This window comes from Mus pahari, chromosome 2 (assembly GCF_900095145.1).
Source record: "Mus pahari chromosome 2, PAHARI_EIJ_v1.1, whole genome shotgun sequence".
NCBI lineage: Eukaryota > Metazoa > Chordata > Mammalia > Rodentia > Muridae > Mus > Mus pahari.
Genome location: NC_034591.1, coordinates 89773357 through 89788279, shown reverse-complemented (window position 1 = coordinate 89788279; position 14923 = coordinate 89773357). Strand labels below are relative to the sequence as shown.

The following is a 14923-nucleotide window of genomic DNA, read 5'->3' as shown; positions in this document are numbered from 1 at the left end:
TGGTTGTGAGCCACCATGTGGTTGCTGGGATTTGAACTCTGGACCTTCGGAAGAGCAGTCGGGTGCTCTTACCCACTGAGCCATCTCACCAGCCCCGATAGTCTCTGTTCTTACAGGAGAAATGTGGGCGTGAAAACTGAAGGCGGGAAGGGCCAGGTGCACAGGAAAAACAATGGCTTTAGTTCAGAAGACAATTGGTATATGAAATGATAAAGGCCAAGGGAGATTAAGCAAAACAGAGAGCTAACAAACAAAAGCAATAATGAAGAATCTAGCAATTCTAACCCAGCAACCCCGTAGTCACTCCTATCGGGAGCTGAGGGCTCAGTGGCAGGGCACTAATCTCTAGCACCAGTGTGGTGGGAAGGGAAGAAAATCACAAAGCATGTAGATTTTCAGAGAGTTCAGTACAGGGACACTATGCTATCCACGTGCAAACAGCAAAGCAACTGAGGTGTAGTGAGTTCAGACAAAAGCCAATCAGAGATAAAAAATTCATTCACAAAAATTGACAGTTGTGAGTGTGATTAGGTCAAACAACAAATGAACACTACTCTCAGATTCTCAGCCAGGAACTCTGCTCCTAGAGGTGCTTCCAGCTATCTCCCCCAGATCGTAATGCTTACAAGTGACCAAGGATTTAGATGAAGCCACATGATTCTGTATTACAGCTGTGTAATTGTCTCCTTTAGCCTCCTTTTAAAGGTCTAAGAAATAATGAAATGGAAGACCAGCCAGGAACAGTTGGTTATAATTAAAGAACCAGGTAACACTAGAATTGATATAATTGGTCCCTGCCATGCTAGATTCTGGACATCAGATACCCACAGTTTATGAGAAGGAACTACCTAATCAGGAACATCCAGCCTCAAAGCATAAAGAAATATTTAGAGCAAAACACCCAAAAGCCCATGTTCTTTTGTATGTCTCTTGTATCTATATCTGTGTGCAAACAAGTTGTGTTTGAATTAAGAAATATTTAAGACTGGGGATGAAGAGATGGCTTGGCAGCTAAGAACACTGGTTGCTCTTCTAGAGGACCAGGGATTGAATACCAGCACACACATGGTGGCTCACAACTGATCCCAGGAATCTGACACCCTCTGCTGGTCTCCACAGGCACAAGCACACATGTAGTACAGAAACATACATACAGGCCAAAACACCAATATACATCTAATAGACATCAAATATTTTTAAAACAGGGCTAGAAAGATGGCTCAGTACTAGAGGCTTTTCCAGAGGTCCTGAGCTCAATTCCCAGCATCCACATGGTGACTCATAACCACCTATAATTCTTTTTTTTAAGATGTATTTATTCTATGTATATGAGTACACTGTAGCTATCTTCAGACACACCGGAAGATGGCATCGGATCCCATTACACATGGTTGTGAGTCACCATGTGGGTGCTGGGAATTGAACTCAGGACCTCTGGAAGAGCAGTCAGTTCAAGTTTAAAAGAACTAACAAACATACATGTGGCAAGTTGCAGTGAGTTATACACAACTAATACTATCCAGATGAAGTATTTCATACTCAGATATAATGGTACATTCCTGTAATCCCCAAATGTAGGAGGTGAAGCCAGAGAATCCGGAGTTTAAGCCCAGTCTGGGCTATATAAAACTGCCTCAAAAATAATTAGTTGAGTGGAAGCATTCTATAACATAAATTGAAATACTGTTTAAAATTCTTACCGGTTTCTTTGGTAACGGAACAGTATAAGGCGCAGAGCCAAGAACCATCCCAAAGAGTTTGTCTGAGTAAGGTATGGTTTTCTCTACACTTTCCCGGAAATGGGAATCCCATTTGGCATACAGGATAGTGCCACCAATCCCTCCACCAACGAACAAAAGGCCAGCTCCAGCAATCTTACCAGCAGTCAACCTAGAAGAAGGAAATAGGAAAGATATATTTTCTTGTGTTTCCCTTTCTGCTTTCCTACTGAGTCTTATAGACCTTTCTACTTTCATTTGTCTACCATCGACTCAGACCACAGCAGTCAAGAGTAACACCACAGCTGCAAACCACTTTTTCTTCATCATTTTTAATGTGTCTGAAATATGAAATAATATTTACAGACAGATAACAAAAATTTTAAAAGACAATAACTACAACAGGAAGAATGAAGCAGTCTCTCATTTGACCCTTAAAACTGGATATTTGCAATTTTGAGATTTCCTCTGAAGTCCCACAAATCACTTACTTTCAAAGCTCCTCTATAAGCTTTTCTGTAAGAAAAATAAAGTAAATCCTTTACAAAAAAGAAAGCTAATTCTAACATTCTAAAAACTGAGGAAGGAAAACTGCTCTGAGACTGAAGCCAGCATGGGCTACAAAGCAAGACTTCACATTAAATGAAATTTAAATTTGAAAATTACTGAGCTGGAGATGTGTCAGGGCCTTCTCAGAATGTCCCAATTGGAAAAGGAAGACAGTAAGACATCAATAGAACTAATAAGCACTTTTTAAACTTACAACATTATAGTAGAGACCTAAATGAACTCCCATAAAACAGGAGCAAGCACTTGAAGAGAGGACTCTGCTCTGTGCCACCCAGTTACCAAAGAACAGAAAGCATCGTTACTAAAGCTTCACCCAAAATTATGGTACAGAAGGGAATCCTCAGATCTTAGAGCAAAGCTTCCATATAATATAGCAGTTCCCTCTTACTGGAAAGTGGGGAAGATTTGTTCCAAGAACCCCAGAAGCCATAGATAGAAGCAGATGCCATATTTTTCTTTATACTTATATATATCTATGATAAAGATTAATTTATAAACTAAACACAGTAAGAGAGCGATAACAATAATGAAATAGGACAATTTTAACAATATTTTACAATAAAGGTTATGTGAATGTGATTTTGTTAAAAACCTATTACTGATGATGCCCAGCACTCAGGAGGTAGAGGCAGGCAGATCTCTTGTGAGTTTGAGGCCAGACTGACTGACCTCCATTGAGCTCCAGGACAGCTGGGGCTATATCAAGAGATCCTGTTTCAAAAAAATACCATAAAAGAAAAATCTTACTCAGCCTTCCTCTGATGACTGAATACCATTTTCTATTCTTTTCTTTTTTAAAAAAGATTTATCTATTTATTCAATGCATATGAGTACACCACCATTGCTCTCTTCAGACATCCCAGAAGAGGGCACCATACCTCATTACAGATAGTTGTGAGCCACCATGTGGTTGCTGGGATTTGAACTCAGGACCTCTGGAAGAGCAGTCGGTATTCTTAACCACTGAGCCATCTCTCCAGCCCAAATACCGTTTTCTTAATAAAAGTTGGTTTATGCAACCATGTCCATATATGCAAAGTAAACACACACACACACACACACACACACACACACACACACACACACGCGCGCGCGCACACGCATACCTCTATTATTAGTACACAGTAAAGAGCTTGCTTCCAAGGAGACAAGCCACATACCCAGAACTGCTTGAAGTGGAGTATCGACGACATGGTCGTAGTGGACGGAGGACAAACTTCCCACACAGACAACTCTAAAGGAGAAGAAGATATCACATCAATACATTAAAGGAATCTGGAAGTACGATGGCTCATGCTAGTGATTCCAGCACTCTCCAGGCTAGGAAAGATCACAAACTACAGGTACAAAGCCAGACCACCTCAAAATGCAAAACACTTAAATAAATCTCAGAAGGTTTTGAATTGATAATACAGATAAAAATACTTTTTATTAAAAATGTATTCAAGGGCTGGTGAGATGGCTCAGCGGGTAAGAGCACTGACTGCTCTTCAGAAGGTCCTGAGTTCAAATCCCAGCAACCACATGGTGACTCATAACCATCCCTAACAAGATCTGATGCCCTCTTCTGGAGTGTCTGAAGACAGCTACAGTGTACTTACATATAATAAATAAATAAATCTTTAAAAAAAATGTATTCAAACAAAAATTAGTTTACTTTCAGAAATCAATCTACCACAAACACTTTTCTGAATGTTTAAAAACAGTTCTGCACCAGCACTTAGAAGACGAAGCAGGGGGCCGGTGAGATGGCTCAGTGGGTAAGAGCACCTGACTGCCCTTCCAGGTCCAGAGTTCAAATCCCAGCAACCACATGGTGGCTCATAACCGTGCATAACAAGATCCAATGCCCTCTTCTGGAGTGTCTGAAGACAGCTACAGTGTACTTACATATAATAAATAAATAAATCTTTAAAAAAAAAAAAGAAGATGAAGCAGAAGGATTGCTACAAGTTCCAGGCCAGCCTGGGACTTGCAGTAAGACCTTGTCTCAAAAAACAAAAACAAAACAAGCCCCGAAACCTCAAAAACAGTAATGAAGAAGAATTATTCTTAAATATTCTTGTGCTGTTGGATTTTTAAAAAATTCTTCATGTTTAAATTACATTTATTGTCTATATGTGCACTCACTCAGATACGCATGTGTGCTCTCGAGAACACACACACATCCACACACACACTCCATATATAGGGGTCAGAGGACAACTTATGGGAGCCATTTCTCTACTTACACTATGTGAGACCTGAGGAACAAAGCGTACCAGGCTTGCACTACCAGCATCTTGTCTAGGACCATCTGGGTGGCCCTAGTTGATTTTGTTACCATTGTTTTGTGAGTCAGGGTCTCACACAACCCAGATTAGCATTGAACCCTTGATCTTTCTGCTTCCAACTCCCAAGTACTAGGATCATACACAAGCAATTTTTAACTTGAAAAGAGAATGAGAATGACTCATTGGCAATTTTAAGTTCATATGTTACTTATTTCTTGAATGCCACTGGGATTTTCCATAAGCTTTCTTCTTAAATATTTTTTATAAGTGAGTGCACTGCATTGGATCCCATGACAGATGGTTGTGAGCCACCACGTTGTTGCTGGGAATCGTGGTTGCTCTTAACCTCTGAGCCATCTCTCCAGCCCCTTCCATAAGCTTTCTTTACTGGAGGAAATAGGTCACTGGGAGCATGACCCTGAGCTGTGTCTTGTCATAGTTCTATCATGGAATCCTCTGTCTGCTTCTAGTGCACCTTGAGGTAAGTATCTCCTATCGTATGTTTGTACCCATTCCTAAGATGTTCCATTTCACCATGAACCTAAGAATCACAAACTATATATGGACTGAACTCTCTGAAACAGTAAACCAAATAAATCTTTCCTCCCTTAAGTTGTTTTCCTTAGATATCTGGTCACAGCAACACAAACACTTAACTACCAATACAAGATTTAAAAAAAAAAAAAAAAAAAAGACAGATTGAATTTAAACAACAAAAGAAAGAAGATATTAAAAAGGTGCTGGATGCTCCAAGAGAAAAGGAGCCAGACATAACTAGGACTTAGGTGCAGTCTACATTTTCTAGAAAAACGACAAAAGATATAAAAACAAAAATTCAAAGGGGAAAACAGAAATTCCCAAGCAGCAGAAATCAGCCCAGCCACCATATCCAGCTAGATTCTGCATCATTTCTGGAACTGACTGTGATTGCTATGTCCCTCTTTCTTTTTTGAAAGAAACTATCCAAGTAATTATCCAGTGCCTGTCACCCCAGTAGATGCTGATATAGAATAGGAAGCAGATGACTTTAGTACTCTGGTTCCAGAACAAAACTAGAAGAGGTTAAGAACTTTAAAGCTAGCCGGGCATGGTGGCGCACGCCTTTAATCCCGGCACTTGGGAGGCAGAGGCAGGCAATTTCTGAGTTTGAGGCCAGCCTGGTCTACAAAGTGAGTTCCAGGACAGCCAGGGCTACACAGAGAAACCCTGTCTTGAAAAACAACAACAACAACAACAAAAAAAAAAAACAAAAAAACAAAAAAACAAAAAAAACAAAAAAAGAACTTTAAAGCTATGCACTCACTGATAAGTGGATATTAGCCCAAAAGCTCCAAGATATAACACAGACCACATGAAGCTCAAGAAGAAGGAAGATCAAAGTGTGGTCCTTCTTAGAAGGAGAACGAAATACTCACAGGAACAAATATGGAGATAAAGTGTAAAGCAGAGACTGAAGGAAAGGCCATCCAGAGACTGTCCCACCTAGGAATTCATCCCATATACAGTTATCAAACCCAGACACTATTGTGGATGCCAAGAAATACCTGCTGAAGCCTGATATGGCTGTCTCCTGAGAAGCCCTGCCAGAGCCTTACAAATACAGAGATGGATGCTCGCAGCCAACCATTGGTCTGGGTGCAGGGTCCCCAATAAAGGAGTTAGAGAAAGGACCAAAGGAGCTGAAGGGGATTGCAACCCCACAGGAAGAACAATATCAACCAACCAGTTCCCCAAGAGCTCTCAGGGACTAAGCCATCAACAAAGGAGTACACATGGCTCCAGATGCCTTGTCATGCATCAATGGAAGGAAAGGTCCTTGGTCTTATAAAGGCTTGATAGATGCCCAAGTGAGGGCGGGGAGATGGGTGTGGGTGGGTGGGTGGAGGAAGACCCTCATAGAAGAAGGGGAAGGGAGGATGGGATAGTTTCAGGGTGGGTGACAAGGAAAGGGGATAACATTTGAAATGTAAATAAAGAAAATATCCAGTTTAAAAAAAGATGAAATAACTAACGCATGAGGAGGAAAACATAAAATTTCATCAGGATTGAATATGACTTTTGGTAAATGTAATTTTAAAGGAATTAAATTACAGTTTAGTAATATATCATTTTACTAGGTTATAGCATTGTGGCTTAAAGGAAACAAGAAAGGCTCTCAATTTTCGTAAAGACTATCCGTCAATCTCCTTTCCTTCAAGAAATATTTTTACAACATAGAGAACTCAGCCTTGAATCTCCAGGAAACTCTCTTCCTCTGGCTAGATTACTTAATGCTAGAAGGTCCTATGCAGGCTCCTGAGAGAGAAAAGACATCACTGGTCTTGCCCAACATGAGACCTTGCATACTACAATACCAAACTGCTTGGCAGGAGATACCCACAGATGCAATAGTGGCATAACTGTTATGGGAGTAACCAGTACCTCTCTGAGTGGTTACAAGGCCTGAACCATAGGAAGGATTTAATATCGGGTACTATCACCAGGTCAAAGTGGGTGAGCACCCTCATAGAAGCAGAGGGAGGGGGAATGGGATATGGTGTTTGCTGAGTTGAACCCAGAAAAGGGGTTAACATTTAAAATGGAAATAAATAAAATATCCAATAAAAAAAAAAAAAAGAACCTTAAGGCTATATCAAAGATATCTTAACCATTTTAAGATATAGTAAAAATGATAAGATCCTGGTCCTAGTAGAATAAAATTTTTGTAGTGTCTTAAGAGGGCTGCAATGGGAAGGGAATATCAGTTGCTCTAGCCCCCACCCCCACAAAAAAAAAAAAAAATAGGGCTGAGTGCATTACACAGTATTGACTGTACATGTGTGTGTGGGGGGGGGGGTCAGTTGTTCTAGCCTTCATCTTCACCAAAAAAGAAAAAAAGAAAAAAGAAAAATAGGGCTGAGTGCATTTTGCAATACTGACTGTAACAATGAAGACATGTCAAATGCTCTTCCAGAAATATGCTGCTACCTACCAAACATGAATTGTGTGTCCTTTCCTGATACTGTATGATTGATTTCCTTTATGGGGATTATCCAGATAGACAAATTCATAGAAATAGTAAATAGTGGCTGCCAGGGTTTAGGGAAGAGGGAATGAGGTAGGGGGAGGTGCAAGGGCAGGCTTGGTTAATAATTCACTAACAGAGGGTAGTGAAAGTGATGCTCTGGGCCTTCTCACACTACAGCATAAATGTACTTGGCTTTGGCCTGACTCTGTTCTAAGAACCTGCTGCTAAGCTGTGAGGAAATCCCAAAACACAAAGATGCCAAAAGCAGGAGTTCCAAGGCAGCAGTCACTGCTGAGCCAGCATCAGCAGCCAAGCATGAGAGTAAAAGGGATACTGGGAACTGACTAGTCCTAGGCATTGTCTTAGGGGGTCAATGCCCAACAATTGTCCAGATGACCCCAGGAAAGACCTACAACAGAAGCAATGAACGATGTTGCTATTTCCCAGACACAGAAAGACTTGTTATATAGCTGTAGTTAAGTAGAATCTTTATTTTTCAAAAATGTTTTTCAATTTTTAAAATTCTTATCAGAATTTATTAAATTTGTTTTATATGTATTTTTATCAGCATATATGTATGTATGTATGTATGTATGTATGTATGTGTATGTGTGCCATGTGCATGCTTAGTGCCCATATAGAGCAGAAGGCGGCATCAGATCCCTTGGAACTGGAGTTTTGGATAGTTGTGAGCCACCTTGTGGGTGCTGGGAATTGAGTCCAAGTCCTCAGAGCAACCGTTGAGCCATCTCTCCAGCCCAACCAAAATACATTTTCATTGCACTTATTTATTTGTATGTCTATAACAAATGGAGATCAGAGAACAACTAACTAGAGTTGCTTCTCTCCTCCCATGTGGTTCCCTTGGACTGAACTTAGACCATCAAGCTTAGCAGCAGGTCCTTTTACCTGCTCCAAAACAGTATTGTTTGAAATTCAAGGATCTAAGTACATTTGACAGGTTTAAACCAGTTGCAATTGCCTTGTTTAAATAAACAAACAAACTCCTCCTGTCCTGTCCTTGACTCCCTAAGTTTGAAGTATTTGTCTAACTCTGTCTCTCTGACCATCTACAAATACCCACACCACTAGCAGGTTTTATTTCTGTGTCTGGTAAAGCTAACTAAGTATTCACCACTTAATGAACTACTTAATGGTATACAGTCTATTAACAAGGCTCAATAATTACCATCACCACCACCGAGTTCTAGAAATCACAGCAGGTTTTCATCAATCCAAAAGGAAACCTAGATTCTACTAAGTGTCACACATCCCTCCAGCCACTTTCCCCTCTTTTCTAACATCTGGCAGCCTTTTGTTTCATAAATGTCTATTCTGGTTAATTCCTAGAAAGGAAATCGTACAATGTACTGCCTTTTGTTCCAGGATCTCCAAATTGTTTACCAAAGGAGCTGCACATTTATACTTCCACCCAATTTATGTTCTCACCAGCCAATTTATGTTCCCACCAACATTTCATTATTATACTCAAAAATCACAAGAGTGGATAAGTGAATACTTCATTTAGCTTTGAGTTGAAACTCCTGGGATCAATGATGCTGATCAATTTTCCATGTGTTTCATATACTGGCTTTGCATAAATGGCTACTCAAGTCCTATACAGTTTTTGTTTGTTTGTTTGTTTGTCTGTTTTCCAAGACAGGGTTTTTCTGTGTAGCCCCGGATGTTCTGGAACTCACTCTGTAGACCAGACCTCCAAATCAGAGATCCTGCAGTGCCACCAGAGTGCTGGGATTAAAGGTGTGTGCCACTATCACAAGGCTCCTACAAAGTTTTTGAGTTATCTTCTTGTTACACTGTAAGAGTTCTCTGTATTTTCTGCATACCTGAATCTTACCATATAGTTAAAATAGTCCCTCTTTTTTTTTCTTCTTGAATATCCTTTTATCTTAGTAATTTTTCTATTCCTATAATGACATACCATGACCAAGACAACTTATAGAAAAAGTTATTCAGGGCTTACGTATGGTTTCAGAGGGTGCATCTATGACCTTCATCATAGGGAGCATGGCAGCACGCCGGAAGGCATGGTGTAACAGCTGAGATCTTACATCTTGATCAACAAGCACTAACTTTCCTTAGTTAGAGAAAGCTAACTGAACAGCTTGAGCTTTTGAAACCCCAAAGCCTACTCCTAGTGACACACCTGCTCCAAGAAGGCTATGCCTCTTAATCTTTCCCAAACAGTCCCACCAACTGGACTAATTATTCAAATATATGCCTATGGGGGCATTCTCATTTAAATCACCGCACCTCTGATGTAAAAATTTCAATCTGACGAATCAAAATTACTTTTTTCCCTCTCATTTTGTGTTTTATTTTGTCTTTTGAGACAGGGTCTCATGTAACCCATGCTGGTCTCAAACTGTCTTATGTAGCCTAGGATGACCCAGACAACATTGGCTGGTTGTTCCCATTTGCTTTCTACTGCTGTGATAAAACAACATGACCAAAATCAATTTAGAAAGGAAAGATTTTATTTGGTTTTCCTGTCCCTAGCACAATCACAGTTAATCATTGTGGGCAGTCAGAACAAGAACTTAAACAGAGGCAGAAACCATGGAGGAATGGTGCTTACTGGCTTGTTTCCCTTGATTTTCTCAACTTGAATTCCTCTATAAGCCCAGTGGTGGGTCTACTCACAAAGGCCTGAACCCTCCCACATCAATCATTAAGAAAATGTGCCGGGCAGTGGTGGCACACACCTTTAATCCCAGCACTCAGGAGGCAGAGGCAGGCGGATTTCTGAGTTCAAGGCCAGCCTGGTCTACAGAGTAAGTTCCAGGACAGCCAGGGCTAAACAGAGAAACCCTGTCTCGAAAAACAAACAAACAAACATAACAAAACAAAATGTATTGTAGGACAATCTGAGAAGCAATTACTCAATTGAGATTCCCTCTTCACAGAAATGTCTAGGTTTATGTCAACCTGCACATTATTGTTGTCTGTGGTTTCCAAGTATATGTACACATATTCATATATGTATACATGTGTGTACTCAGAAACACACAGTTATACATGAGGTCAAAGAGCAAGATCAGATTTACTCCTCAATGGTTCTCCATTTAATTTTTGATTTACTTTTTGAGACAGAGCCTCTCACCAAATCTAGAGCTAGCTGGCTGACCAGTGGGTTCAATGGATCCCTCTGTCTCCTCTTCCCCTGCAATAAGATTGCAGGTACACACTACCATGCTTAGCTCTTTATGCAAGCTCTTTATGCTTGGACCTGATCCCAGGTCTTAATGCTGGTGTACAAGTACTTTACCAGCTGAGTCATCTCCACAGTCCAATCTTGAACTCTTGATCTTCCTACCTCTATCTCCTCAGTGTTAAGGCCTATAGATATGTACCATCATGACCAGCTTCAAAAGTACTTTTTGTTTTGCTTATGCATTTGGCATCATATTTACCTAAGTCACTGACAAATATAAGGTTTGCCTCCAGTTTGCTCTCTCTTAAGCACTGTCTCTATTATATAACCTAAACCGTCTATTTTGACACACAAAATATTGACTTCCTTTTAATTTTAGGATTCCACTTTATTAATGACCTATAATATAGAACAGTAATTTGTCTTGATACATAACCTTGCAATAAATGTCATAAGGTTAGCACTGATAGTTCTAACCTACAAAAACATAACTTCCACAAACAAAAGACAAGAAAAATATGTAATTCCCATGTAATGTTCTTCCACACATCAACTTCTCAACTTTACCAAACTAAAAAGAATATATTAAAAGCCATCGTGTAGTAGAATAGCTTGAAAACAAACAAGCACTTTAGAAAAATCACCTGTGAATATTATGCCAAGGTTCTAGATTCCACAATACATTTTGCAGGGCGATGAAATTTGTAGCCTCCCACAATCTTGAGCAGGCTGACTCCAACCTGTTCTGCCACTGTGAACGAGACCACCTGGGGTGGAGTCTTCTGACCTAGATAGGTCTACTGTTCTGCCACTGTGCTCTACTCCAAGATGTGGCTACCCAATGAGAGGTTAAAACCTGTCTTCCTGAGATAAACAACACCCTGGACCAAGTGCTGACAGGCTGGTGACAAAGCATCAAGAGCCTGGAGTGGCAGGGGATGGGCCTTGCCCCTTCATAAGCTCAGACTCTTAAGTAAACATTGGCCCTTGATCAGAATTTGTTTTGATCTTGTTATTCCCCCACCCCCACCCCCCGCCCCATTTCCTCCCATACAGCTCCAGCCTCCCATTCAGGAACCCAGTTCATGTGGCCGTGGGCAGCTACAGATATTAACAATATTTGTATTTAAAATACAAATTTATATGCAACAATTTAACTTTTCTTAGTTAAACTATCTTGTAAGAGCCAGGAGTGGCGGCAAGCAACTGAAATTCAGCATGTAGAAGGTAAGGGCTGGAGAACGGGGAGTTCAAGCTCATCCTCACTACACAGACCAGTCTAGATGACAGGTGTCTGTCTGAAAAAGCCAACGAGGCAGGATGTCTCTGAGGTTACAGTGGCCTGACAGCAACCTCAGTTCAGTATTGGGAAAGAAACAATTCTCACAAGTTGTCCTCTGACCTCACCATGTGTGCTACAGCACGTGCTCGTCCACACACATGCACAAAATAAAAAATAAACGTGTAATGTAATGGCTGAAGAAGTGCTTAGTGCTAAGAACATCTGCTCTCTTGGAAGACATGGTGATTTACAACCATCTGTAACTCCAACCCCAAGGGATCTGATGTAAACAGAGTTGATCCATGCAGTGAACAGACATTCGTGCAAGTCAAAACACTCATACATATAAAATTAAGGGAAATGTTTTAAATTTAATTTTTAAAAAATGAGGAGGGCTTGTACTGGCTTGTTTTGTGTGTCAACTTGACACATGCTGAAGTTATCACAGAGAAAGGAGCTTCAGTTGGGGAAGTGCCTCCCTGATATCCAGCTGTAAGGCATTTTCTCAATTAGTGATCAAGGAGGAGGGCCCGTTGTGGGTGGTGCCATCTCTGGGTCGATAGTCTTGGGTTCTATAAGAAAGCAAGCTGAGCAAGTCAGAGGAGACAAGTCAGAGGCATCCCTCCATGGCCTCTGCATCAGCTTCTGCTTTCTGACCTGCTTGAGATCCAGTCCTGACTTCCCTTGGTGATGAACAGCAGTATGGAAGTGTAAGCCAAATAAATAAACCCTTTCCTCCCCAACTTGCTTCTTGGTCTTTATGCTTTGTCCAGAAATAGAAACCCTGACTAAGACAGGGCTGGAGAGATCACTCAGTGGTTAAGAGCACCTGCTGCTCTTGCAATGGATCCAGGGTTCAATTTCTAGCACTCACATAGTGGTTCACAACCAACTCCAGTTCCAGGGTGCTCAATGCCTTCTTCTGATTTCCACAGGCACCAAGCACACACATGGCATATATATATATATATATATATATATATGCATGCAGGTAAAACACTCACACACAAAGTAAAATGAACAAGTCTAATTTTTAAAAAATGAGGAGGTGGAAAAGGGGGAGGATGATGATCATATTGTCAGGAATATTTCTATAATCCTAGCAAGACTACCAGAAGTTTGAGACCAGCCTATACCTCAAAGCAAATACCAGTCTAGCCAGAGCTACCAGGTGAGATCCTGCCTTAAAAAAAAAAAAAAAAAATCTTTACTAAAACTAAAATGTATCATCCAACAAAAGTAAAGCACACTGGGAAAAATAATCTAAAACAAAAAAAGTGCTTTTTGGTTATGGAAATAGTATGTACCTTTGTTTCCTTGGAGTTATCCACCACTTCTGGCTTTTAGAGTCTTTCTGCTGCTTCTACAAAGCACTCTGAGACTTGAGGGGAGGGGTTTGATACAGATGTCCTACTTAGGGCAGAGTGAGCCAGATCTCTCATTTAATGCACATAGTATAACCAAAACCAAAATCTGATCCTTTTTAAGTTTTTCCTTCACACATGTGGAATACCTTTTACATCTTCTCACTCAGGTGCACTACATTATAGAAGTATGTTTATAAAAGTGATCTGGAAGCCTCTGGCCTCAACGTCCTTGAATTTTTACTTGTATCTTTTTAAAAATTTTTTTCTTTTTTAATGTGTTTTAGGTCTTTTGATCTCTCCCAAGTGTTTTTCTTTACCAGTTCTTTATTCTTTTTGTCCTTATACTATATGACAAGGCCCAACATTTTAGAGGTGATCTTTAGGTATGGAGATAGGAAAAGGAAGAACAATTAACAGGATGGAGTATGAGCAGAAGCAAAAAGTGAGCTGTGCAGATCTACTGAACTACTTTGCAGCATGTGTAGTTAACAATCTACTTCATTAACAATTAACTCAGTCTTGGTTTTAAACATGCTGGCTTGGTTCACTATCAAGAATAGTAGTCTTTCTTTTTTCCCTTAAAGACTTATTTTTATTTTATGTGTATGGAGTTTTGCCAGCATGTATATCATATCTGTGCACCATGTACAAGCACTGCTCTCAGAAGCCAAACCCATGCACATTACTGCTAAAGTGGCCAAGAACATGGGATAGGTAGGTCATGGTCCTACTATTATTCTGCTAAAGAAACATAGCAATAAAAGGACTCCCAATGACAATGACCCAATGACCCATAAACCAAAGCAACACTCAACCCTTATCAGAGAAGATACTTCTTGCCATAAACAGTAACTAACAAAGAGATCCACAACTGGACAATGTGCATTAAGTGAGAAATCTTGGCTCACTCTGCCCTAAGTAGGACATCTGTATCAAACCCCTCCCCTCAAGTCTCAGAGTGCTTTGCAGAAGCAGCAGAAAGACTCTAAAAGCCAGAAGTGCTGGATAACTCCAAGGAAACAGCCTCTTCAAGACACAAGACTGTTTGACATTTGGTCTGTAGCTATGTATTGTAATGCTGAATTCTGTATCCCAAGGTCTAACTGCAGCAAGACTAGTAAATTCTCAGTGGGTGCCATCTTGAGAGCATGGCCTGAAGGTCAGCCAGTTGGAATAGGAGTGGCCTAGGTGGAACATGGCAAGTTATATCTTGGGGTTATTGACAGGAAAAGAGACAAAATGGCACAGATATCTGCCTAGCTCTAGTGCTTTTCAGGCTTATTATAAAGGTCTTGTGTCTTTTACTCGGGAACTAAATGAGCTAAGTAAGCTAGGATAGAAACCCCCCCAAATAGTATTTACTGCAACAGAAGATTTATGAATACCAGAGACAGTGACAATATCCACAGGACCTGCACAGGTTTAAACTAGACCAAACCCCAGCACTGAGGAGACACAAAGTCCCATCCCTAACCAAGAAGCCATTTGTGGGGAGCCGCCCTCACATTCGCCATTACAAGATAGCGCTGAT

At 40.5% G+C, this 14923-nt stretch overlaps 1 protein-coding gene across 10 annotated transcripts in view; it reads right to left on the bottom strand.

Moving 5' to 3' along the window:
- Positions 1–14923, bottom strand: part of Immt (inner membrane mitochondrial protein) — a 48740-nt gene that overhangs the window by 26007 nt on the left and 7810 nt on the right. For all 10 annotated transcript variants that reach the window (XM_021190135.2, XM_029534925.1, XM_021190136.2 and 7 more), the window contains exons 2-3: positions 3449–3522; positions 1701–1890 (exon numbers count right to left, since the gene is read on the bottom strand). In XM_021190135.2, coding sequence (XP_021045794.1) covers positions 1701–1890; positions 3449–3522 — 264 coding nt within the window. The remainder of the gene's footprint in view (positions 1–1700; positions 1891–3448; positions 3523–14923) is intronic.